At 40.4% G+C, this 27,500-nt stretch overlaps 1 protein-coding gene across 1 annotated transcript in view; it reads left to right on the forward strand.

Moving 5' to 3' along the window:
* The first annotated feature begins 1,646 nt into the window (after positions 1–1,646).
* The window catches only part of LOC311020480 (uncharacterized protein), a 31,762-nt gene continuing 5,908 nt past the window's right edge, over positions 1,647–27,500 (forward strand). Inside the window, exons 1-4 of the mRNA XM_084020525.1 lie at positions 1,647–2,406; positions 11,168–11,221; positions 12,457–14,337; positions 26,057–26,264. Coding sequence (XP_083876651.1) covers positions 1,848–2,406; positions 11,168–11,221; positions 12,457–14,337; positions 26,057–26,264 — 2,702 coding nt within the window. The 5' untranslated portion in view covers positions 1,647–1,847. The remainder of the gene's footprint in view (positions 2,407–11,167; positions 11,222–12,456; positions 14,338–26,056; positions 26,265–27,500) is intronic.

Genomic DNA, 27,500 nt, shown 5'->3' on the forward strand with positions numbered 1-27,500 from the left:
TATATAGTTTCCTTTAGTTATAATTAGCATAAAAAGACTTGGTGATTTACTATACAGTTGGGCACTATTTTAAATTTTTTAGTCAACATAAAGTATAGTAATGAAAGAACACATCACCTAGTACAACAGTGTGGCTCATTGATGGGCTTTAATAGTTTTTGGACAACAGTGTAGATCTCTAGGCACAGAGGAAGATATCAGCCTTTGATGCACACACAATCCTTAGATACATTCACTGTTGGTGTGCACGTGAAGAAACATGTAGAATATAACCGGACTCTGAAGCAGTCGTGTACACTTACACACATATGTTCACATGGTATATATAGACTCTGGTGTGTCATCAGTATGTGGTGTAACTCTATATTTCTCAGACTGTAGCTGAATCTTTCGCCCTGCTCCTCTCTACAGCTTCATGCTTCCCGTCCAAAACCTCATTTTCACCTCCAACATTGGCTGAGGACACTTTATTGATCTCAGTGGGTATAGCAAAGAGGAACAGGAAGAGAAAAAAATGCAGAGAGAGAGAGAGAGATCATTTGCGGAACAAAAGGCATTTCAAAATGAAGTGAGAGGCAGCTTTTAGTTTTTGTCCATTCTAGTGTCGTGGCTGTGAGGCTTTTCTTTAGAAAAATGCCTTTACTACTTAGGAATCTTCCTGCAATCGTATATTCATGGTGCACAGAGAATGGCTTTCCTTTGATTTTCACACCACCAGTCAAAACTGTACTTTTACTTTACAACATATACTGAACTGAGAGAGAGAGAGAGAGAGAGAGAGAGAGAGAGAGAGAGAGAGAGAGAGAGAGAGAGGGTGTGTGCGTATGTGTGTGTGTGTGTGTGTAACTTGATACTTGTCTTTAAGTATATTTGACTGTGACTCAAAACTACTTCTTTCAACATGTCTTTTGTGCGATGTGTTGGGAGAAGGGGGGAGTAACATTTTTGAAGGTACTTCCACTTTACTTGAGTCATCCATTTTATGCTACTTTATACTTCTAGTGTACTACATCTCAGAGGGACATAATGTACTTTTTCTCCACGATGTTTATCTGACAATATAACGTTTCTAGATTGTGTTTGATTTGTAGATTACGCTACGCAAATACTTCTAACAGAGTATTTTACACATTGTCATTGCTACTATTACTCAAGTAGCACCACTAATTAAATGCAATTAAAATAATAATAATTATCAAATAAATGTTTTGTGTAACGTGTAACGTTTAAATTGTTGATGATTATTTTTTAAGTATGACGTTTATGTTTACTGGAATAGTTTTACATTATGTTATTGCTAAAGTAAAACGTCTAAGTAGCCTACTTATTCCAGTAGCCTTCTGCTCGTACTGACATGTGTTAGCTGTGCATTGCTCAGTAAAAAAGAGTAGGTGACAGTTATGTAATAACTGCCCTGCTGGAGCTGAAGTTATGTCAGAGAACAGACTGAACTTTCTGCTCCTAAATTTTTAGCGGAGGTTTTACACGAGGTGTCCCATTACACCTCCACTCTGCTCGGCGGGGTCCGCCTCTACTTTGCAACACCCTGATTGGCCACAGGTCGTGTCACTCAGGGGTTAACCCGCAGGTAATTGGTCAGCGGAGTTCCCCCTCCTTTCCTTCTCAACTCCGCAGAGTCCATCTGAGACTCGGGTTCGACTGAACTGTCGTGTGGCGCACTTGTCCAACTTTATCCGGTGTCAAGAGCAGACGTACCGGAGGAAGTAACCGGTGCAGTTTCATATTTTCCCAGGTGGCAGTTTGTAACACTAGGAAACCGAGTCTAGAATTTTTCTGGATTTGAAACTTTTTCCACCTCAGAAGACAGTTTGGGGAAAAAAAGAAAAATGGCAGACAGTGAGCACGTCTCTTCCACTACTCCTCTGTTCAGTGACGAGGTGCACCACTACCAGGCCGAGCCGGACTCCGACCTAGAGAAGCCCAAAGAGGACCTCTTCAGCATGGATGATATTGTAGACTTGGTCGGCGGGGCTCAGGACGCCTTGGACCGCCACCTAGCTGAAGATACAACGCCACACGAGTTCACAGACGCGTGCTTCGCTTCTCAAGAGGAGTCACTAACGTTACCAGAGCCTGTCCTCATAACTGAGCCGGAACCGGTATCGGTGCCAGAACCCGAACCGGAGACTGCCATCCCAGACTCCACCAGCTTTTCTTTTGTTCATGACATCCCTTCTTTAATTACCGAAGAGCCTGAAGTTGTCGCCCCAAAAGCCGAACCCGAGAGTACAAAGATCGTACCGGAGCCACAGGCTGCCCCTGAGCCAGAACCTACCCCGGTGAGCGACGCCCTCCCAGCGGCTGAACCCAGGAAAGCAGCCCCAGCCCCCGCAGAGTCAGCAGCGCAACCTGCGGTGACAGAGGAACCACCAGCTCCAGCATCTTGTAAGTGTCTAAACATGAAAAAATAGTATAAATTAATATTGGAGCGACTTTTAGCAATTTAAACAAACGAATAAATGTATATGTTTAGCACCGCTATGTTATTGGTAACGTTTAGTTGAACAGTATTAACGGTTACATCTTTAACCGTTCTGTAAGCTACATCTGAACGTGGTTAGCATTGTCTGCTCATACAGGCGCCGACACGGAGATAAATTAGCGTGGACCAAACGACACACGTGTCGCTTTAAACAACTTTATTCACCAGTGTACGTTAAATCGTATCAACAATGTTTGTCCGGATTTGTTACAATTTATGTTCTGTCACGGTGAGGTTAGCCGCTTAGCTAGTGATGCTACCCCTGAGGGGAGCCGATTCGTCATAGGCGAACTTGCCGTTTGACAGTTGGATTCCCGATGGATGAGGAAAAACACACTTTTACGTGTGTATGAGTGTGTGTATATATGGCTTTCTAAATTACGTTCAGTATTTTTGCCCGGATTTCCCGTTGAAAAAAGGCTAACAGGTTAGCCCAGGTTTTGCTGTGTTGTAGAGATGCGGCCCACCTGTTTTGACAAATAAACGGCAGGAAGCATAATGTGAACTGTTGCCTGGATGAGGTGGCACAATTGCACCATTTTAAGCCTTCGGCGGCGTGTTAACTACTTGCTCCTTTAAGCTCATATCAGCCATTTATTAAACAGTTCACAGGGACATATTTGATTTATCCCAGCGTCATATTTTTCATTGTGTCACTGTGCAGCGCCCATCTGCCCCGTGCCTCTACCCGCTGCGTGACCGCTTTCGCTAACAAGTTGCTAGCTCAATTCCATTATCGGACACGGGCGTTTTTGTCAGTGTAAGCGCAAACGACAACAAAAAATAAAAGTGCTGAAATTCTATCGGGTAGCCGCGTATCGCTTCGCTGAAATACAAAACTCAATAATGGGGCAAGCTCGATGGTGTGAGGTTCCTCTTGTCCGGTGTCAGGTTGACTTCAGGAGGCTAACGTAATAACATAATCGTTTATTCACCTGAAATATGGCGATATGGGTGAACATAGCTATGAGATTATGTGAGATGGACTTTATATCATGGCGGATGAATTAAGTAGGGAAAAAACAGCACGTGGGATCAGGAGCTGTCCGATAATGGAATCTCGTTTAGCACGGTTTTACCAAAGCTGTAACCAAGAGCTTAGTCACAACAAAGGAATCCGTTCTGCGTCCACTCCCTGTCGGCTTCCCAGCTTTTCCATATTATTTCCAGACTAACGTCAGCGCCTTCAATCAGTGTTATATTTTTTGCTCTGTTGCCGGCCTGTTTTCAGTCATCCACCCCCTTCGTCTCCACCCAAACCAACACCCTAAATCCGTAAAACAATGTGGCCAGAGAGGCCTGAGAGCCTTCTTGTATCCCCTTTATGGTGCTTTTACAAGTCTGAATGATTTTCAAGTGGCGTTTTTTGTAATGTTTGGACTTTCATTGTGTGTCCTGAGCTGATGCTGTTATTGTTGTTTATTGGGATGTGGCAGATAGCAGGTTAACAGGCCTGTCTAGCCTCCTCCAGGCATGGACAGCAAATGAAGGGTGGGGCCGCTTGGCAAGGCCCACTTGAAGTTGGATAAGCCATGAGCTCTAGTCAAAGCAGTGCAGTCATACGTCTGAACAAAAGACAATAAAAAAATCATTCATATTTCCCCACACTTTAGAATATTTACAGGATGAGGTTTCTGTTTGTTTTTAAATTGGTTTCCTCTTTTTAGATGGTCTTCATCGCTGTTTTTTCTTTTTGAAAGTAACTGATTAAACATTTCAGTTTGGTTATTTGCACTGTTTTGCTTGTAAGGAGTGCCCTCTTTGTGTTTACCAGTACTTTTAGAAATTCTGGTTATGTATGATTTAAAAAAATATCTTTCATTGTGTGTCTATATAATTGTACCATGCCACGATCTGAGGATAATATGTCAAATATTACCAAGAATTGTTGACATGTGATGCAAAAGCCTATATAGCCCAGTAGGGACTCGTATCACATTATATTTTTCAGCATTGTAAATTCAATAGTATACAGTTTTGAGGGAGAACCATGCATTATTTAATAATCATATTGCTCAGTCAATTGTCAGTTTGTCACAGGCTTTAGGAAATGGTACCTGACACTTGAGGAGTATCAGAAACTAAAAGAACATTTTTTTTTCCACTTCTTTCGATGATCAGATAGTACATTTAAATCTTAATTTAGACAGTTTAAGTTTATTTTATAACGGCAAATTTGCCGTCACTCACCTCTTTCTGACTTCTTATTGACCAAATGATTGATCGATAAATGTAGATACTCAACCCCAGTAATCATTCTCTTACATTACCTGACATATAGGTCCGCCACACATCGTCAATTAATGACATAATTGAATGAAATATAGTTCAAACTCGGTGTCAAAGACTGGTAATGCAACATTGTCTGGGGGAAACAAATAGGAATTTGCAGCCGGATATGGTAAATGGACCTTCATTCCTATATCACCCCACACATTCTTTCCTCTATTGTCTTTAATGAACCTTTCTTCTCTGAACATGCATCTGATCCAATGAGTCCTGCAGTGACTTTACCTCACAGATCACCCTAAAAAGGTGTTCAAAGTGAGTTTTCTCCACCCTCGGCCCCAACTAACAGCCTGACTGACAGGTTGGTTAATCGACAATCAGCGCCAGCCTACATCTTATTTTTGGGTCACCTACATCCGTCAGTGTCCGTTTGTGAAGAGCTTGTGATGTGGTCAGGTGGATTAGATGGAGATGGGAGATGTCAGACACAAGTCACGGCGGCTTAAAGCGCAATGTGTGTGTGTGTTATCTAGTGTTGTTGTTTTCTCTGTGTCCTGGTGAAGGCGACACATAAGTGGGGTTAAGTGCTTCAGAGCCAGACACCCTAAATCCAAATCAACCACACCAGGCGGTTTCTATCTGTTGTTTTTACTCCGCCAACACAGCAACTGGTTTTAATTCTAGAAGTTAGTCAAACTCCAAAATTTGATGAGAACCAAACGTTGATCCCTTTTTAAATCTAGCCTTTTATCGGTGTGATTAGTGTTTCCAGAGCTGATGATACTTACCCATGTTGTGCTGAAACTGATTTTAGGGCCTTAACACTGAAATCTGCCATTTTACGGCAAATTCACCCAGTGGATTTGTGGAGCAGGAAATAGCTTGACAATGTAAGGTCTTATGGTAAAAATAGCTTCTTACTGTCGCCAGAATTGTTAAGAAGCTCTTCTGTGATTTATTTTAATTGTTTGAAAATGTTTAAAGCTTGATTAATCATTCCAGAGAAATATGAGCTTTAGTTGTTTTAAGCAAAATAGTGGAAATATTCTCTGGTTCTAGCTTTAACCCCCATCCCCTAACAAAAAAAGAGACAAAAACCTGCTGCTTTTCTTTATCATTGAAAAGTGAATATCTTTGGATGTTGGACTTTTTGTTGTTTGTGTTTTGAAGATGTAACATTGGAAAGTCCTACACATTTTTGAGACTCTGGTACTTTTTTGAAACCTTAAGAATTGTAAACTTAGTTTTCTTACAAAAGAAGACATTATTAAATGTGCCTGAACAAGCTTATTTAATTTTGGTAAATATCAAGATTGTGATGCAGTCTAATTTATACATTTTAAAGACCAATAACGATTTGAGTTAACTAACTTCTCTGCCATTTATTGGGTAGCAACAACAGGAAAGCCAGAGGTTGAGATTATACGTGGATATCAGACTCGGCACTACTTGGATAAGGATAGAAAACTGAATATTATCAGGTCATGTCAGCAGTTGAGGTAAAAGTTATTAAAGGGTGGAGATCCAGACCAAATTCAGTTAGATTTACATTTACATTTAGGTCATTTAGCAGACGCTTTTGTCCAAATTGGTTTGGTTTTAGCTGGAGGCCAGTTTCCCTTCCAGTCTGTGTGCTCTGTAGACAAGACCATTACAGATGAAATGCATGAAACAAAACTGAATCAGAATACTAAAAATTGTGGTTTTTGTGTGCTCTTTCCCCCAAAACTGCTGAATATCAAAGAGTCAGGAAAATAAACACATCTCAGTGGGATTTTTCCCACTATAATTACATAACTGTTGGTTTGTAGAGTGTAGAGAGACTGTACCAGAGACAAGGAAATCAATTGTGACTGCAGCTATTCTGTCTGTCATTAAACTAACCAGCAGTTCAAAGTAACCTGTGCTGGCTGACTTAACTTTCGTACAATCTTTTTTATAAATAATAGAGTTACGTAAACCAGCAGGAACTTGAGAATTGTACATTGAGTTCTTTATTTTACAAGAAGGCAGCAGGTGAGTTGTTGACCTGAAGTCATATATCACTGCCGAGCTGTAAAAGCATTCCTCAAGTTACTTATAGCTTTAGGGACACACAAATACCTTTTTAGTTTGGAGAGCCAGGCAGTTAAACGGGCAGAATCAGAGGTTCAATTCCCACTGAGTTCAGAGACAAAGGGAACAACTCCTGGTTGCAATTCTGGAGATTTCATTGAAGTAGACAAAATGAATTGATATAGTTTAAGAGGGCTTGCTGATAAAGTTGAAATAATATCTTCTTCTTTTTTAAATTATCGATTCATCTATAATGTTCTTTTCTTTGAATTGTTTGGTCTCTTAAATGTCAGAAAATGGTTAAATAACAATTTTGTAATGACATTCCTGCTGATAAAACTCTGATAGAAATGATCCAGTAGTCATGGTCATCATCCTATTTTCTTATTTTAATTGAGGACAGAGAAACCCTAAAAGACACTCCACAGGTTAGGACATGATGACTTCATTATTTAATTTAAATGCTTGGTGACATATGAACCATCTAGGACTGTAATGTAGTACTACACAGTGTTAATTCCCACTGATATGTATCACCTGTTACCTGACCAGGACCATAGTAAGCTGAGCTGAACCTCAACCAGCTGACACCCAGTCCCGACTTCTCCAGTTCCAGCTGATCTTTGCCCCCCCCCCCCCCCCCCCCCCCAAATAAATCCCATCATCTTTAAAAAAATAATAATAATTTGATGCAGATATAAACAGGAATGAATGTATTCACCTTATATTTTAAGATCAACATTTTCAAATTGCAGCTTCAAAGCAGAAGAAAATATAATTTGAATTTAATACCAACAAAATGCAAAGTGTATGTTGTACCTTTTCCCTTTGTTGGAATCTTTACTAGGCTTGTAAATGGTCACAGTGGTAACCAATTTGTTTAAATGTATCAGCAAATATATGAACAAGACTTTAAAAGCTTTAGCTGCATGCTGCAGGTTTTAACTGTCTGCAGCTAGAAGGTAGTGTCCATTGTTCCCAGCTATGTTTAGGATGGCATGTGATGTTGACTTTAATCTGGTTACATTTGCTCAGGTTGGCCCAGTTACTATTGTAAGTAGTCTATCTCTTAAGAGTCTATTCACTTATAACACGATATACTCTACAGATTGTTGGACTCTCCATTTTGATTGCAACCTGAATGTGCTTTACAACCTTTTTTGTTTCATGACTCTTCAAATCATAATTCTGAATATCTGGAGCAGACATCAATGCTCCTTCAAATAAGTGTCTCTTATAGCTCAATATTAAACCATACAGTTAACTTTTATAGAGCTGGAACAATTAGTCAACTTATCAATTCGTTTATCAACAGACAAATAATCGCAAACTATTTTGATGGATTAATCGTTAGTTATTTTTCATTCAAAAATTTGGACTGTTTTCAGCCCCTCATTAAGTTGTCCTGCATTTCTCTGTTTAAATATAGGTTATTCAATTGAATGTCTTTGGGTTATGAACAGGCGGCAAACTGCAAGTCTGAAAACTGAAGTCAATGCGCTAGTGCCTTTTTTTAAATTTGCATCCAGCAGGGGGCAACTCTTCCGCAACTCTGATTCTAGAGAAGCAGGGTATGCTTTGGGGTGTTGCTACCTTGCGATTAACTAGGCGCGACTACAGCGTTATCCCTGTTTTTGTCTTGCAAATATAACCCTTTCATAGTGTGTTTTTCAGTTCATTGATGTTAATTGTAACGTTTTTGGTAACCTAAAATTGTCTTATTCAGCATTGGTGATTCCCAAAAACTAAGATGGCAATGGCCAAACAGAATCTACGTGCACTTCTTATATGCAGTCTATGGTTTTGGACTGTTTTTCTAATTGTTAGTTGCAGCCTTAAGCCTATGATAGATTTGATAATGTGTCACCATACCCAGTTGTTTTATAAAAACATGATGGACTAGAACTCATCTTCTCAGGTATTTGTTCCTTCACAAACATACAAGAAACCTCTGCATACAGGCATTAGGAAAAATACATCCGCTAAGTTTGTTTTGAGGCATCTTGTCGCATTCAGACTGAATGTAAAACTCTGATTTATATGTTGAACTATACTGGGAAAGATAGTTGGATTTTTTTTATTCACATGAAATCTGACGCTGAATGAGCTTACAGCCCATTTAATGTTAAACCTGTTTTATTGGTTCAATCCTACAGGTGTTCTTCATGGATGGAATGTAAACCTCCACAGCAGAGGTAACCAAACAAAGTGGCCTGCCATTAAGAATCAATTTGGCCAAATTATTATATCATCAGCATTAATTTGGATAACAGACTAATTCTCTGAAGCTTCTGATACTTAATGCCAACAAATTTGATAATCAACTTACAATGCACTGGTACTTGTAATCGATAAAGATTTTTAATTATATATAATAATATCATGATTGTCAAAGTTTTGATTTTTGTCCACTTTGATCATCTATTGTGAACCTGCGAAGTGTATGAGTCCGACCGTGATTTCTATTCACAGTGGAAGCTGCTCAATGCAAAGGGAGCGCTCTCTAGTGCCTTGCTTGGTGATGTTGGGACTTTGAAATTGTATTTACTCTGGAAATCTTGAGCGTATTCTAGTCCTGCTCAATGTGTTAAGTGTCATGAGGTGACTTCTGTTGTGATTTGACACTATAAATAACATTGAATTGAAAGTTGAATTGAATTGCTTGTAACTTTCTTTTCCCTGTCTGCATTTCCCTAAAGACTTCAGGGTTTAAGCCTTGGGCAGTTCAACACATGTTTGTTCTTGAAGAGGGGATCATACATTTAACAGGAATTATTAATGACTAATGTTGCCATTGATTCAGTATTTTACACTGACCTTGCCTGTATATTACTTTAGAATTTGGCAAATTTGCACTGTTACAAGTCTGCAGAATTTGCTTTTAGCTGCTCCTGTTTCCAGTACACCCATGGATGTACAGAGATCTATCACTGGAATACTTTCTCAGGCATGTTCTGCAATTATAAGGAGCGTCTTTTTATCTTCTATGATTTCTAGATGGATTTTCAGAGAGAAATAGTGTGATTCTACCTGTACAGGCACTCTGTCCCACTTGAGAAGAAATGTCTAACCCATTTTGCTTAAAATTTGCAATGATATTCAGAAGTATTGAAGTGTTTTGCTGAGCAAAGGACTATAATCTGGGTGAAATACACTGTTGGTGTATTTTGTTTGTGTTTTGAATATTAGTTTGCTGCTGTGATGAAGTTGACATAATAATGATAACATTCCAACACTCATGAGCTATTCAGAATGTCACCAAAATATGTTTGTGTATAAAGTTTGTAGTTTGAGAACCTTCCATCAGATCTTATCCATAACATATAGTCATAGTAGGAGTAGTTATTTATTGGTCTTTATTATCTCTTACTTTGGACCATCCCGATTCTTTTAGCCTCCACATGCAGTTTTATCAAAATGTTAGAAAAACCAGCAATATTCCTCCTCAATTTGATAAGCTCAGTTTGCTTTGAGCCATCTGTTTTTGGTTAAACTTCAAAATGAAGTTTCCCCTTCACTCATCAAATCACTGAAGTTGTGTTGACGTGTAACGATGTGCTGTGATAGTTACATAACTGCTGATGCCATGAAAGTATTTCATGTTATTTTGATTATATTTTCTTTTCTGTATATTAACTTGCTTTGCATGCAGCTGAATTGCCCATGTTGCCATCTTGTTGCTCACTTCTGTGCAATCTGAGGATTACAAACCACTTAACATAATCACTTCCTCCTGATCAGAGGGGAATTCTTTCTATTCTTGTCGCATCACGGCAGTAGTACTCTTTCATATGCTTCCTACCCTCTTTATTTTTCTCCATAGCAGGCTGTCATGTCTGTTATGTCTTGCTATGGCACCGATGTTCTGTCCTTTCCCTCACTACCAAATTAAACCTTTTTACAAATCTCAAATTTACACACCTGACAGAACTTGAGTAAAACATGTAAACATACTTTTAGGGCTGAAGCTATTGATTATTGTAATTGATCAAATCATATGGGCATGAATGGAGCTATATCCACCATTACACATGACCTTACGTCTTATGAATGTCATGCTATTTAAAAAACAGATTGAATTTTGATATCCAGCCTTAGTTCTGTTTTTCCGGAGTAGTATTTTAACTGGGTGAAGAATACCCTGCAGGGACCCAAGTGTCACCCTTTGGCTTTCCTTAACTACACACTAAAGCTGTAATTAAGATGTCCCAGCTGAGAGTTACTGACATACCTAGTTTAGGGACCTGGTCGAACATTAGACTTTGGACATCATAAACTACATTTCTTTATAATGAACATGCTATCTGTCTCTCCCCTCAGTCGTTCTCTTCTAGGCTGACTTAACTCACTTTCTGCTGCTTTCTCTTGTTTCCTCCACAGATGTACCTTCTCCTTCTAACGCTCAGCCTCATCCTCTGATGCAATTCCCCACAGGCAAGTTTTCTCTGCTCGCTGTATTTCCCCATGTCCTCTTCCTATATTATTTCCTAAACCGTTTCTTTTGCTCACCCCCCCCCCCCCCCCCCGTTTGTCATTCAAGTGGCAAAAATGATCCTTTGCTTGTAAGAAGCTGTAGATTTTTGTCACCTATTTTTATTATTACAGCATTTACGATGCTTGCGAATTAATATCTTAAACACTAAAGTGGATGTTTTGGCTTGCCTTGTGTTGCATTGTGACTCACATGTGGTTGTTGTAGAGTAGATTGATATTAACTTACACAAGTAGTATAGTTGGAATAATGATTCTCCTCAGTGATTGACAGAAACCATATTGATATATTCTATTACACAATATTTTATGAAAGTTATTTGAGAGGAATCATTATCTACCATCACTTAACAGTTTGTGTTTCTAACACTGATTTGGGCATGGTTTATTGTCACCAGACCTGGGTCAAAAGCATATTTTACCACCAAGCATTTAACCAGGGTGATACATTCAGACCACAAGACGAATGCTGCCAAATCCTGACTGTGGATGATATTCTGCTCTCCCAAACCACATTGGAGACCCCACGCTGTAGTCCTGTTTGATTCCAAAGCTCATGTTACTTACAACACACCGAGGGAAATTGACTCTATTCTCTGCTCAGGTAGACATTACTCCACAATATCTTGACATGGCAAATAGTTGTTTGCCGATATATTCGTGCTCTGAATATTGAATTTGGACCATTTTTAATATCGACTCAGTTTTCATATTTTAGAATGACCTGACCACTAACGTCATAAAAATGAATACACTTTGTGTCAAATCTTTAGTCATCAGTAACTGAAACTTAAGTTTCAATAAAGTTTACAATCTGGATAGTCTGTTGGGTTTTACCCGCATAACAGCCTAAATTAGTTAAGCTTCAGTATTGGTTCAAAACTCAAGTTTTTTTCTTCAGTATTAAAGAAAAAGCAAGAAACTGACTTTGGAATTCTTGACCCCTTTGCGGTTATTTTGAACTCTTGTTTGAACTGACTTTTTGGAATAAACAGAACTGGTCTGTCATTCAACAAACGGTGTGTGTGAACCGTCTACCAGCCACAGCCAACCTTCTAGCAGGACTTGTCTGGTCTTACCTTACCAGTTTTACCCAGGTGTGGTGGGCACTATAAGGAATGGAGTATGTCTTTTGATATGTGCTGTATTGCATTTTTCCTCCTTCCTCTTTACTCAAGCACTTGGGCAGAAGGGTGATTCCCCTGCTCCCATCTCTCCACTCTCTCCTCTTCACTCCCCCGACTCTCTGGAGGAGCTCTCTCTGACTGAGAGTCCCAACCAGCCCCCTACTTCGGGATTTGCTGCATCCTTGGGCTCCTTCTCCACTGAACCCCCCACTACTCATTCCAAGGACATGCCTTGGGTGGGTGAAGAGGGTGACTCTGGATCAGGTCATAGTAAGATTAAGGAAGACCTTCTAGATCCGTTAGCTGGTCCTTACCTGAGTTTAGGTAAAGACCCAGGGCCTCATAATCCGTGTGAAGACAGTGGGGTTTCCTTTTCACCTGAGGAGAAGCTGATTAGCTCAGACAGGTCCTCCACTGGCCCTTCCCCTGTCAACCCCCAGATGAAGGTTCCTGAGTCTCACTTTGCCTCCTCTAACCCAACAGAGCACTGGGATTCACCATTGCTAGCATCTCAAGACAACTCCAAGATCTCCATGGATACCTTCTCCAAGGACACAGTTCCCATTAGCCCTACTAGGTATGAACCAGACCTACATGACAACCAGTCTGATGAAGATGATGACCTGATGTATGAGGTGAAGAAGAATAATAACCCATTTGAAGGCTATTCACCACTGGCGGACAGTGGCTACTCCCATTTTGGAGACTCCAAGTCTGACAGCAGGGCCTCAAAAATGTCAGAGAGTCCAACTCCAGATTTGGTCCAGTATGGCCAGACTGGAGAATCCCAGGAAGTCCCATCATCTTTCTTAGACGAGGGGAAAACATTTGAGACAGGCAAGATGGATGCTGACTCGCTCATGCAGTCAGTGAATCAGTTCTCATCTGGTCTGAAAGACGACGATGAAGAGGAAGAAGAAGATTCTGCTCTGCCACCGTCTCTTCCAGACATCCTGAAATCTTCCCCACTCAACCCCGACAAAATGGACTCGGGCTCCTCAGAGGGAAGCCCAGAGGAGCAGAGTCCCATCCTTGAACGGAGGATGATGGAGTCGCCCAATCCTCCAATCAATCTTTCAGTCAACAACCCATTTGCCTTTGATGCTAAAGTGTCCCTGCTGAAAGAGATGACTGAGCAGATGGAAGTGAGAGCGGCTGACAAAGTAAAAGATGAAGATGAAGACCAAAGCTTTGGCGCATTTGATCTTGTCAAAGAAGCGGAGGAAACCATCCCCACTAAGGTCAAAGAAGATGAACCAGTCAAAATCGAGGAGAAAGATTGGTTTTCAGGGCACGATTCTCCCAATATTACTGAAAAGTTTGAGCCTCTTGACTTCCAGAGCAAAAAGACCCCCGCTGAGGATTCAGATTCAGAGTCGCCAACAGCAGACTCCCTGTCTCCAGTCCTGGAAGCTATGGCCAAGAACCCTGCCAGTTTCCAGGTGGAAATGGAGAAGATGGAGCAGAAGATGGAGGTGGAGGAGCCAGAGTTGGCTGAGGAGGTCTCTGAGCATGAAGTCTCTTCTGAGGAGTTTGAGTTTATTGAGCGACCACCCAGAGGTGTTATTGATGAGTTTCTTGAGGCTCTCGATACTTCCAAGTTTGCCTCCTCCAAGCCCCCAGAGATCCCCATGGATGATGATCTAAGCTTTGGGCAGAAAGATGTGCCTGCATTTTCAGCTCCACCTGTGACAAAATTAGCCCCACCTCCAGAGGTTGAAGAGGAGGCTCCAAGTCAGAGCTCCTATCGCATTCTCACCCAGGCCTCCCCACAAAAAAGCAAGGCCGAGCTGGAGAAGCTCGACATTCAGACGCCTCCACCCCAAGCTCCGCTCATCCACTCCCCTGTCTGCAAACCAGAGGAGGCGGTCGCTAAGAAGAGCATGCAGGCCGGCAAAGTGTTAAAGATGCCAAACGTGAACATAACAGCAGGTAAAATAAACCATTTCTGGCATGGAATCATCCCCCCACATCCAACTCAGTTTTCACCGGCACTTCCCTGTTCATCGGCATAATTTTCATCTTCACTTTTTTTTTCTCTTCAGTTATCTTTTTCCCCAGCTACCCAACCAAAAGCCTGTATTTACTTCAGATCCCATCACTTTCTCCTTAGTGTCACCTTTCCTTTCTTGCATTGTCCCTTTTTGCATTCTTTGATAATTAACCCTCGCATTTTGTAAAGCCTGGTTTAACTTGTGTGGTTGTGTGTTCCATTGTGATTCAACCTTTTTGCTTTTGCTGCATTTTGTGCATTTTTATCTCATTAGAATGACGATTTCTGTGTATCTGATCATCTTATTTTTACATTTTAACATGTGGTAAGTAAAATGTGATGACATTTGTCATTTTTATTTCTGTTCTGTTGGAAATGAGACACAATTTTTATTGTATTTTAGCTTAAATTATCTGGGGGAGACGTACAAAATATTTAAGATATTTTATGCATGATGAGCAGAAATGAGAAATTGTGGGATATAGATGTTAATTTTTCAAAAGGGATTTAGCTTCTCTGCTCTGGAATTAACTTGAGATGCCAACCTGAAACCCAACCCCACTTTATAGACCCCAACACCCACTCACAACCACACACTCACAACTGCATACACTCAGCGCTACCAGCCACACCCTGTTACTGACTCTGATTTATGTGGTTTGCAATCTCCACACCCTGTAATACATGATTACATCAGATTTTATGTAACTCATGCTAAATACTGAATATCAACTTCTGTGCCAGTAACTTGATCTGTAATGATTATAGGGGTGATGATTGTCTAGTAAGTAAGCAAAATATTTACCTTAGGTGAGTTATTTATTTATTTTTAACTGGTGAATTTGAACTTTGTTTGATATAATAAATAACACATTAACATTGTCTGTTAGATCCAAAGTAGCTGTCATCTATGACAACAAACGTAACATTAATGAGATAAATTAAAACAATCTTTGGTGCTCATGATTCACTAGTAAGTTCATTCCACCGTATAGAAAATTAATTTCCCAAAGAAAACTGACCCAGATCAAAGAAGTGGCAAATATCACATTCAAATTATTATCTTTGAGTTTTGAACCATTAAGGAGGACTGTTGTGGGATTTTGGGAGGTGTTTTTCCTCTATTGTGGACATAATTCATGCTATTGATAAATTGCTAAATCTCCCGATGTTGATGTATAAACATAATAAACACTGAGGTAACTGTGAGATAAAAAGAAAAACCTGATGTAATTATATATCGGAGACAATGTGTCAGACCGATGCAGAGCTGCCTTCTTCAGGGCTTTTAGAAAGAGAAGAATAGCCCCCCAAGGCTCCGCTGTCTCTCTGAAGACAACGCTGCTTAGTCTTCATTTTAGTGAAAGGCTTTTATTTATCCAGATATTGATCAGTTATATTTACACACTCATATTAATGCCATCCACAGTGGTGCAGACAGCCACCGTGTAAATGGAGCAGGAGGACATGGCTGCAGACGCTGCGTGTGTGTGCGTGCGCGTGCGCGTGCGCGTGCGCGTGCGCGTGTGCGTGTGTGTGTGTGTGTGTGTGTCGGAGGGATCTCCCGTTAATTAAAGCCTCCTCCTCCTCCCTGCATTGCGACACTGGCAGGCCCACAAAGGGTTCTCCGACCCAGAAACCACTCAGCAAATGCTTCTTCATTATACAACTTGAGGTGCAGAGCTGAATCTTCCTTCATGCTGAGAGCAGCTAACTTCATTCGTTGAGTTTTTTGCTATCAATCTGAATAAGGTATCTTACTGATACTAACATTTTGGCAACTTTTGTAATACCCTTTTTCACTTGGATGTTTTTTATGCCTTAGCAAAATCTGCTGATTATTTTAGTTTCATTTAAAATGTAAGAAAATAGGTTAGTTTCCTAATATTTTTTCAGAGCTGGAGGCGACTTCGTCAAATTATTTGTTTTGTTTGACCAACAGTCAGCTATTATCAACCTTTACCGTTAATGTTTTTTTATGAGTTAAAATTGAAAGTGCAGATAATGTTACAGAAACTTTAAATAAGCAAATGAATGTTAAAAATTGTCACTGCAATAACCAGCACCTAATATGGTTAACTTTTTTCAGACAACTCAGCCCAAAGTTAACATTATTGACAACCAATAATTTATTAATTACATATTTGATATTTATTTAGTAGATTAAGCCAATATGGTTCAAAATGTATTTTAAAAATGTGACCCAAGGTTATTTTAAACTGAATATCATTACATTTTTACTTGATAAATTATTAATTTTGTATTGTTTTAACTATTGACCTTTTTTCATTTTTTATTTATTTTTTGGTGCTACTAGACTTTACCTTTGACCCCTACCTGAATAGAGCAACACTTTGGACAAATCACAAGAAATGTTAAGTCTGAAGACACCCAGAAGGTGCAGAAACATGTTGCCATTTGAGGTGAAACAGTTACACCCATAAACTGAGGATGGAAGGATTTATTATTTTTTTTTTTTTTTTGTCAAATCAACATTTACAGTACCTGGTCATATGTTCAAATGATTTAATTAACATGCAGTTTGATATTTAAATTTGTGTTTTTTGGGTTACATTAGTTTGAAGGGAAAAATTATAAAAACTCAAATCAATAATCTCTACAGTAGTCTATAGAGTTTTACAGTGTGAATATTTACTCTGCGGGTGTCATCAGAAGTGAAGCAGTGCAGAGCAAAGTTATCACAGTGAAGGGTCACTTCGTCACTCTGAGGACAAAGCAGCACACTCTGTACTTCTCTTTTTATGTAACCATCTCTTTCACCACCACAGTTCACCCTCTCATGACCTCAGCTTTATTTCTAGAATAGCATGCAATTATAAAAGATTAAAAAAAACTTGGTCCAGGATTGTGTTATGAGGAAAAGTTAAATTATCCAGGTTTTACTGTCATTCATAGAAAAATTATGAATTTTGTTTTACTTCATACACACAAGGGCCTTTGAATTTGACTGGAAGAGAGGTAGAGGGGTTTATAAAATGAGATGGACACCCTCTACTGGATAAAGTCAGTAATTACAACTTGGATGATAAAGTCTAGGGCGCACTCACACCAGGGCCATGCGATACCGTGTGTGCATGAACCGTACCGTACTCAAATCCACCTCTTCCAAGCGTGCCGGGCCGAGGAAGCGCACCGTTCTTAAGTACGGAACGGAGCGCTCGCACAAACAATCTGGACTTTAGGCTCAGTCGTGCCTGGGCGAGGTACGCTTGGTGGAGTGTGAGTGCTCCCTGTTACTGACGGATCCATTTCTTCTGATGGGGTGATTATATTTGCAGTCATCAGGATGCTACCAACATAATGGCCATAAATCTTGATGCATTTGAAACTATTTGGCAGAAAAACATTCATTATTTTTTATTTGTACCCCCACAATGCTTGTTCAGCCAGTTCAGCAGTGTGGTGTGGGTGTTGCATGAAATGTATCTAAATGGTATTTTAGTACTGATAGAAAATTACTTTTAGAATTTATGATATGAATATGATTACTTTGAAAAATAGAAACATGATTTAACAAAAGAAGATAAAGTATTAAATAAACAAATATTGTAAAAAAAACTTGCACTTGAATTGTAACTTAAAAAAAAAAAGATTAACTAATTAATTAACTCTAAAGCCGGGACAGTTTGCTGCTCATCTTTGTTTTTATATCATTGTAAACCAAAGATTTTGGACTGTTGGTCAGTCAAAACATGTATTGTTAATATTCTGAAATTTCATCGACCGATCTACTAAACAAGGAAAATAATAATTAACTGCAGGCTTTAACATTAGGAATCCAAACAGATATGTTTTGCTGTCTTTCAGAACTTCACAGTTGACAACCATCCCTACAGGCTGTAAGCCATCATATAAAACCCTCTACAAGCAGTGTTGTTCGGTGGTGGAATTGTCTACATATATATGAAAGTACAGCAATGTTTTTTCACTTTTTGTAATTTTGATAAAATGTGCAGGTTCCCGTTGATGCTGACTGGTACAGCTAATAAAACTCAATCAGTTTCACATGGATGGATTGAAATCATTCATCTGCTCCTTCTTACTGCTTCTTCTGCAGAAGGAGGGTTTATCATGGGAAAGAAGGGGAGAGATAAAGCATGAGGAAAATGGGGGGTGGCAGTTGGAGAGCGAGAAAGGAGGGGAAAGGGAAGATCAGATCGGGCGTGGAAGAAATGAAGGAAGGCAGGGCATGCCAAAAAGCCTGAGCAGAGAGGAAGGGGGGTGAGGCAGAGACGTTTATAGTTGCTGCGTCAGAGCACTGGCAGCAGACAGTCAGCTGACGGGAGGGAGTTCATTCGCTTGCTGCAGTCGTCTGCCCAACAGGAAGCCTTGCTCCTCCCTCTTATTCTTCCTCCTCCTTCTCCTCTTCCTCCTCCTGCGGCCGAACACACATGCAGACACACATTGACTGCCTCTTGCCTAGTCCCTCTCTGTCTGGAATGTGTGTTTGCTGATCGGACGGCATGGAGAACGACTCTATGGACATAAAGGAGTGCAAGCCTGCAGCAAAGCACTGGAAGGAACAGGGTATATATGCCTCCACCTTTTTGTCATTGTTGGACAGTTTATCTGCTGTGGCTTGGAGCCGGACAGTGACACCTCCACCAGTGTGAGAGGTGTTCACTGCTACAAGGTGCTTTTGAGGGTGAAAACGGCATCGCAAATAGCTTTTACTTTCATGCTGACGTAAGGAAATAGATATTTGACATTGGTACTAGAGTGGGTTGGTAAGACGGAGATTGCAGCACATTTATCTGGATGTCTTCCACCCTGCCTGTCCCATTGCTGGATCCATCAATTCAAACATTGCAGGTTGAGCTTTGGAAACTTTGAGCCTAAAATGATTTAAAACGTCAAGATTACTTCTGAACTGATGGATATTTCCCTTCGATTTTGTGGTGCGTCTTTTTGAATATTTTGCTGTGTAGGTGAATTTTTAAGAGGAACAATGTAGCTTTGCTGAATTTGTTGGAATACGTTCTGTTCCGCTGTGAATTGTACCTGATCATAACTCCTTGAGTCCAGGTTTTTACAGACTCTGTGCAGGTCTTGTCTTCGGGGTGACTGCAGCAGCTCCAGAGAGGACCTTTGGACAGTCAGCCACTGTGACCAAAGGTAGATGGTAGAGGAGAGGAGTAGGAAGGAGGGATTTGTGACCCGAGTAATTCGCTGGTAGTTTAATGATTGGCTAATGTCCTGGGGATATTCTAATGAGCTGGAGGGGAGTCAGGCCAGAGCTTTCAGTAGTTTGGCAGCTGTAGCCCCATGTTTACTCAGTGTGTGATAGAAAAACATGTTTTGCTGTTAACCAAGCAAGTTGTGAAGCAAAGCCTCTTGAGAGAAGGGTTAGTAGCTTCAAGTATCAAACTTGTCAAAAACGAACATGTTCAGTGTTTTAGAGCTCTGGGATCATATTGTGTTCCTGCCACTCATGTCATTTTTTGAAGTAATAATATTGACAATTAGTGAGCTGAGTTGTAAGGATCTACTGTCATTAGTCTCTAATATACTGTTATCACATGCCGGGCCCTGGTGTCTGCTGATCTTCATGTGTCCTTCTGTAGTTGCATCATAGTGCTGCTGTTGCTTCTCATCTCAACACTAAAACCTTTGTTGTGTGTGTGTATATGTGCGTGTGTCGGCGCTGCGCTTCATTACAGAGTGTCAGCTCGGTTCAGTTCATCAGGCTGCCGTTCACTGAGCGGGTAACGAGTGAGGACCACAAAGTGTCCGCTGCTCGGCTGAAAAAGGCTGTTGTGATTGCGTTTCTGTCCGGAGGGTTGGTGACACCACAAGGCCAAGTTGCATGATGAATGTGCACTTTTTCTTTCTGTGCGAGTGTGTAAGGAAGTTTGAGTGTGTGGTTGCCATAGTAGTTAAACCAAGCAGTATGTAATCGATCATTAGAATGAGGAACATCATCTTTTTTCACAGTTTTTTTTAAGGACACAATGACTCGCTTTCCTCATCCTCCTGAAGCCATTGTGATGTGTTCATCGGGGAAGACAAAACAAATGGACTCGGTTAAGGCCATTAAGTTCCAATTAGATGTTTTTTTGACATCATCAGTGACTAGAGCTGAAATGATTACTCAGTGAATTGATTAGTGGATGGAGAATTTCAATCAGCAACTATGCTGATAATTAACTATGCCTGTTTTTTTTTTTTTTTTTTTTTTAAGGAAAAATATAAGGTATGTAGTGTTTCTGACTTTTTTAAGTGTGGTTTTGCACATGTCTTACTATCTTAACGTAATACATCTAGATTATATTGCATCACATGTGTGATCCTCCATCTTAAATCTGCAACACAGCATTATGGAATGTGATGCTTGTAGTGCTACACCGATATAATGACAAATATTAGCTTATTGCAAATATGCCTGCTGATGATTTTTCTTTAGTTATCTAAATTTTAGATTCTAAAGGGGATGCTCTATCATTGCTTTGCATCTGCCAAGTTTGTTTGAATAACTTATCCTATGCAGATGGCGTCCTGTATTTGAAACGTTAATGCAGGTGAGACTTTTGTTCTAGTGCCACAGGTTTTTTTAATGTACTGTTCGCTCTTCCTCAGGTCCTGCAGCATGCAGCACTTCCACGTCCAAAAGTGGTCTATGCTTTTTGTAGCACAAGACTTTGGTCAATGCACAGTTTCATGCAATATAATGTTAATTATCTACAATATGTTTAATATTGAATGATCACTTCCTAGGATGTTAATATTGTAAGATTTAAGCCCAAAACATTTTAGATTAATTCCACCGTGAGGTTAAAGTGATATTAAAGACAAAACCTATTAAATATGTACTGAGTTAAATCTCATAGAAAAAAAGAACCAAAATTAGGCCTGATTTTTAAATCCTAGTCATTCATTTTGTTTTGGAGCCAGTGGCTCTCCCAGCATGCACCTGGTGTTCCTGGACAACTTGCATTTCCTTTCATGGATTTTTAACTGATGCACAGTCTCTCTCTCTCTTTCTCCAGTGGGTTCAATTTGAATTCCTAACTCGTATCTTTTCTGATTGGCCTTTCTGGAGCCAGTTTATCCTTTTACAGCCGGGTTATACAACACAGCTCCTCATCTTGCTGCTGCTGTCATAATTCTCATTGGAATGCCGGGTTATTCAAGATAACCGACTGTCTTTCACATGTATAAATTGCTCAACTGCCTTGGTGGAACTTTGACCATCGTGTCACCAAGTTTGTATGCGGTTTCAACCGCCTTTCATATTTGCTGATAATTACACTTATCAGTGTCAAAACAATGAATGTGGATCATATTGAAGGAAATGCATGAGAGGAAGTCTTGTGCGATCAGTTGTGATTCTGTGATGAATTTGGTACCCGACTGTGTTAACTGTAAGATTTCACTACAAAACCTACATTCAATTTAAATCCGTCAGTTTTGATAAGTTTTAAAATATTTCTGGACTGAGTAGACACAGGAAAGATGTTTTTCTTGGAACTTTTTTTAATATCAAATAACCACAAATATCGTCTGTGTTCAATATTGTTTTAGAAGTCAAATGTAAAAGTAGCTATGGATATTGTTGGTAAACACTTTTTTACAGGTCTGACCAGACCATGGTACTGTTGTCAGACTGAGACTTAATTTAAGTTTGGTTAGTTGTGTTGAGTTTATAGGCAGCAGTTTTTACTTTTAAGAACTTAAAGTAAAGTATTTATTTAATATATTGTTGGAAACTTGATTTGCCATTTATGTTTAATTCTATGCTTGCACGTAGGACAACTTTACATTTTGCATGTTCAGGTGAGCTGTTGTGCTTTGACTAAAATACTCTTCAGTCAAATTGAGATATTTCCCAGGGGCTGTAGGTGGCAGCAGCACAAGGACAGAAATAGGTTGAGATACATAGAGAACGGTGAAAGAAGTTAAATCAGCCAAGTGACATAGTGATGTGAATAGTAACAGTAGAGTGGAGTATAAGGAGCGTAATATGATGCCACTAACTATAACGGTGTACACCAGAATAGTAGGCTATACAATAAGTTAAAGATAGTTGAGGAGATTACTGGAATTTGGCACCACAGTTTTTGTAAAGTTCTTATTGAAGTTGTATATATTTCATTTCAACTGGCGTCTGTGGTTTTTTTTAAATACAAGTTTATTAGAATAATTAGCAAATGATACGCTAGTTTTTTGGCCTAATTTTCTTCAAATGAAGACCGGAGCATTTCACCCTTGTAATTTTCTCTATTCAGAATTTGTCATCGGTATAGCGTTAAAAATGTATCTCAATGTACAGTGTAAATGTGCAGTAATCAGGCGTCCATCCAAAGAGAGGCCGAGCTGCGCATGTCTCCCTCCCTCCCACTTCCACTCTGTCTCGGTCTCACCTCTCAGCCAGGCGGAGCCGCCGTGTTGCTGCATGCTTAACGAAGGTTCAAGATGGACGCCAAACAGGGTTAGTCTGGTCATAATCTTTTGTCTACCGACCCTCTTTCTCATCTGTTAGATGCAGCATCTGCGTACGGTTAAGTCGCTGGTTTAGAATGTGCATGAGCACCGGGATTGTTGCTGGATATCCCCGCGGAGGGTAAAAGGCGTATCGGGCCGTCGGCGGAGGTCATGCCGGGCGGTTTGACGTTTTGTCCCACGATGAGGACTGGGAGGATGGCTGCCAGACGACATCCAGGGAGCATAATAATACAACTCGGGAACACGTTAAAGGCTGGAGCTGGTGATTAAACATGGCGAGATCAGCAGCCGTGGTTTAGCTAGCTGTGATGCGGGGTCTATTTTTAGCCAGGCTCCGGCGGTGCTAGCACGCCTGCTACCATATGTAGCCAGGGAACCACATTTGGACCGCCGACCCTCCTCCTTCCCCATTTCCACCTCGTGTCGGCTTCGCTTTCAGTGCCTTAACATCCAGACAACGTCGCTCTTTCCGTGCTACAGGGCACAGCTGCTGCTCTGTGGCTAACGGAGCTAATATCTAGTTAGCATACCGAGCGGTTAGTTCGATCATGAGGGGGGAGCTAGCTGCCAGCAAACGTGTTAGCTAGCTGTCAACGCCCACATGCACACACTTTGCTAGATAAGCAAGAAGCTTCCCGAAAATAAAGCTTCGGTTTCTAATGATTGTGTCAGTTAGCCAGCTGACACCGTGTTTTACTGTTATTTATCAGCCAAGAGTCTTTCCTCTAACTCCTCTGATCTGGTCTGGAATCAGTGGAAAGTACCAGCTCTGTAGTTTGTGTCATTCTAAAACGGTAGTAGCACTGAGATCCATTTTTCAAGATCAAGTATTTTTTTAAGATGACTGGTAAACACTGTGGAGGTTGGTTGGAGAGCAGCAGAGGAACTGATTATACTATACAGGCACAGATGTGAATATATCATCAATATGTAAAGTAACTGATATTGAACACATGGTGATGATGCAGTAAATGTATTATAGTTGACTTCAGTGCTGGCTGTTATGTCACACTTTGGTGAGTGATTGTCAGAACATTTAATCAAGTAGATAAGCCAACCGTATAACGACATAAACGTCACTCTTGTGTTGTCAATAGTCAAGTTGCCAGTTAGTGTGGGGGGAAAAAACGGTTAAATGGCTGAGTTTGGTAGTAAGCGTCAGGCATCACATTCATAACATTGCCAGTCCCAAGTGCTCAGCAACAAAAGGAGGCTGCCTCTGCCATGGGTGGCCACACTAACACTGGTGTCTGGCTACTCTCCATCTCGCTTGACTATACGTAAATAATTTCCATGGCAACAACTGACAACTTTTGTTGACTAACTCTGCACAATAATCCATACAACAGTAACCCTTAAAATTAGTCAGACATATTTAAACAAAACCAACTACCACCTACAGCCATAGTTCTTTGTTCTTGGTTAGACTGTCACAATGAGAGAAATAACTTCAATCCGTTAGAATATTTGTCAGCTGCCAAACATTGTGGTTGTTCTGTGGTGCTGAGCCTCTGCCATTGTCTCTCTGTACATCAGCTCATGTGTAGCCTCTCTTTAGCATTTTATTGCTGCTTTGCTTATCAGATTCCAGCATGCAGTTTGACATTCTCTATGCATTGAGTCACAAAGTACAGAATGTGTCGACTGTGAGCGACGTCAGAGCCTGCAGGAAACCCAGGACTCCTTCACTGCTAATATTGTCCACTGACCTGCCTGGAATCCCCTGGTGAAACATAAGCATGCTCAGTGAAAGACCCAGGTCATGAGCTCAGCTGTCTCCCAGGAGAGTCCGACCTCTCCAACACCACCCATCCTTCTGGGTCCTCATACAGCGAAGGACTCCCGGCAACACTTGTGTCAAAAAGACAACATATTTAAAAACTCATGCCGCTGATTTTTATGAAATTAGTATCGGATCTTTTTTTTTTTTTTTTACGTGTTTTCTAACGTTAGCAAATCTCGGCCTCCCCTCATTGGCCTACCCACATAAACGGAAGTTTCTGTCACATGAAGTCTGATGAACAACATTTTCTGAATCGCAATCTCACTATCAGAAATAGCTGACAGTGGCGTGCATGGGAGAACACGTCGTGAACATGTCGTGAACACGGACATAACCGTGCAACAGCACTTGGTGAAATGAAACGGACATCGACGGACCTCTAGAAGTGATGCAGTCATGAAAAACATTTCAGAACTTGTAATTCTTTGAAGTCTTGTGATCCCATTTCCAAAGTTTTTTTCTCCCCATCAATTGTCATTCACAGCTCTCCTTTGTTAGTAGCCATTTTGTTTTTCATCAAACCTGGCAAATGAATAGGAAGCAGGCAGGGGTCGTTTCAGTGTTCATCCACAGCAATCTGAATCAGGCCTTTGATAACACAACAGTGAGCTGGGTGGACATTTTGTGAGTTTGGACAGCATAATCTAATAATGCTTGTACAAGTCACAGCAGATGACCTCCAATATGGCCAGCGGAGCTGGCGTTACATCACTTGGAAGTTGTCATTGTGGCATTTGGGTGAAAAGTGAAAAGAGTCCGGAAGGCACAGAGGAAGTTTGCGAGTCAGAAGCTGCAGTGAGGGATGACAGTGTGTGACTCCTTCACTAATGGAGGAGACATAGTTAAAATGCTACATCACATGCACCAACCATGTGAGTCAGTTGAAGCAGAACATTTTACTAGTTTTAACTTTAAGTTGAGGAAGACTGTATGCTGATTAAGGTTATGTCTTGTGTTTTGTCTGAACCGAAAACAAATTGAACCTCGACTTTTACCTTTACTCCCAATCAGTTGCTCACAGTCACTTCCATGACAATTTCCTGATTTTTGATCTCATCATGCATATTAAAAAGGTGTGAAATTAATTTACTTTAAATTGAACACTGCTGTGCACAATGATAGAGAAAATTGCTTGCACTTTGGATGACCCATCAGAAGTCGGTTAATTCAAAGAAATATGAAACTGTGGGCAAGTTGTTCCATAATACACATGTTTTAATCCCATAATTGCAGCACAACAGAAGTACATTATTAATTTGAGTTATACATACGTATTAGAAAATGTGGTGCTTTTAGTATTCATGTTGCAGCTCATTATTAAATATGGCTAAATGCCTCCAGGCTTAACTTTAGGACACAAACTGTAACGTCTCTCTGGATGTTTGGCTCTAACATCACTCTTCCTCCTGCAGTGGTGGATCTCCTCTACTGGCGTGATGTGAAGACCACAGGTGTGGTGTTTGGCGCCGGCCTGCTGCTGCTCCTCTCCCTGACGGTGTGCAGCATCGTGAGCGTCTGCTCCTACATCGGCCTGGCTCTGCTCTCAGTCACCATCTGCTTCAGGATATACAAAGGCATACTGCAGGCCATCCAGAAGTCAGATGAGGGGCACCCATTCAAGTGAGTACCAGAAAGAGAGAGTTTTCAAGGTCATAAAGTTCAGAATATGCACACTGTAATTTATACTACCGTTGAAAATGTTGTAGTCAGCTGTTTGTGCTTTCCTTCAAAAATATCTATAACGGCAATAAAAACCTTTAAAAATGTAGTTCAGACATAAAATGTATTTATAGTTGAATAGTTTGGCCCACTAAAAAAATGTCAAACTTTAATTTAGACAAACTAGAGCTGGTCACGAATGCAGAGTAAAATTATATTTGGTTCATTATGAAAGTGTCGGAGACAAAATAGACTTAGGCAGTCGACCAGACTCTAGGTAATTAACAGGAAACACTGCGACAACGTGATATCTGATCAGTGCATAGACTCTCATACACGTCAATACCTGATCCAGCATTTTAGGCATTTCAGCTCTTCTGTATGAAACGTATGGAGACAGAATGGGGGACGGAGTTGTTCCACCGCTGAGCCGGCATCGGAGGTAGTCGCAGAGCCAACGTCTGTAAAAGGGACAATCAGCATTATGCCGGCGTTGTTGGGTTCAGTGTGGAAATCCAAGCCGGCCAAAGAGTATTGTGGGATCTCTATGTGAAAGGATCTCTTTCTGCCCTTTAAATTGTCACTCTGGTTGAAGCACTGTGCAGCATTCTGTTCTCCATGTACAGAACAAACTTCATACAAAGCAACATATAATTGTAAACAATATATTTACAACCTAAAACTCTGGAGAGTATAGTCCTCTTTGGGGCAGGAGATGACAAACTTTTCAACAGTAGTGTAGTTAATACAGTACATGGGCATCATTACCGTTTTCTTAATTTAAAAAATGCATTTGTCTGACAAAGGACTCGTATTATTTTTTTAAGGCCAGCTCTTAGGTCACGATAATGTAGCATAATGCACTTTTTGGTAATGCTTTAAGATATTCAAACATCTAACATTAGTCATTGAATACAAAGATGGTAGCATAAGATATAAAATCATCATCCTTCATTGGGAATCAAACTGTGCCAATCACATAACAGAAAATCAATGACCTGATTAAGCCTAATTATCAGCCAGAGCTGCAGGCAGTCTGGTCTGTCTGCTGATGTTATAATGCATGTCTGGCCCAGATTACCTAGTCTTAATTGTTTTACTTTTGTGTTGTGATAGTTTAAACTACATTGCATGTAAACACAAACATATCTCAGTAAAGTAAACTCACTGTTTTACACGATCAGTCCGAGTATAAAG

This window comes from Eutrigla gurnardus, assembly GCF_963514095.1.
Source record: "Eutrigla gurnardus genome assembly, chromosome: 11".
Classification (NCBI taxonomy): Eukaryota; Metazoa; Chordata; class Actinopteri; order Perciformes; family Triglidae; genus Eutrigla; species Eutrigla gurnardus.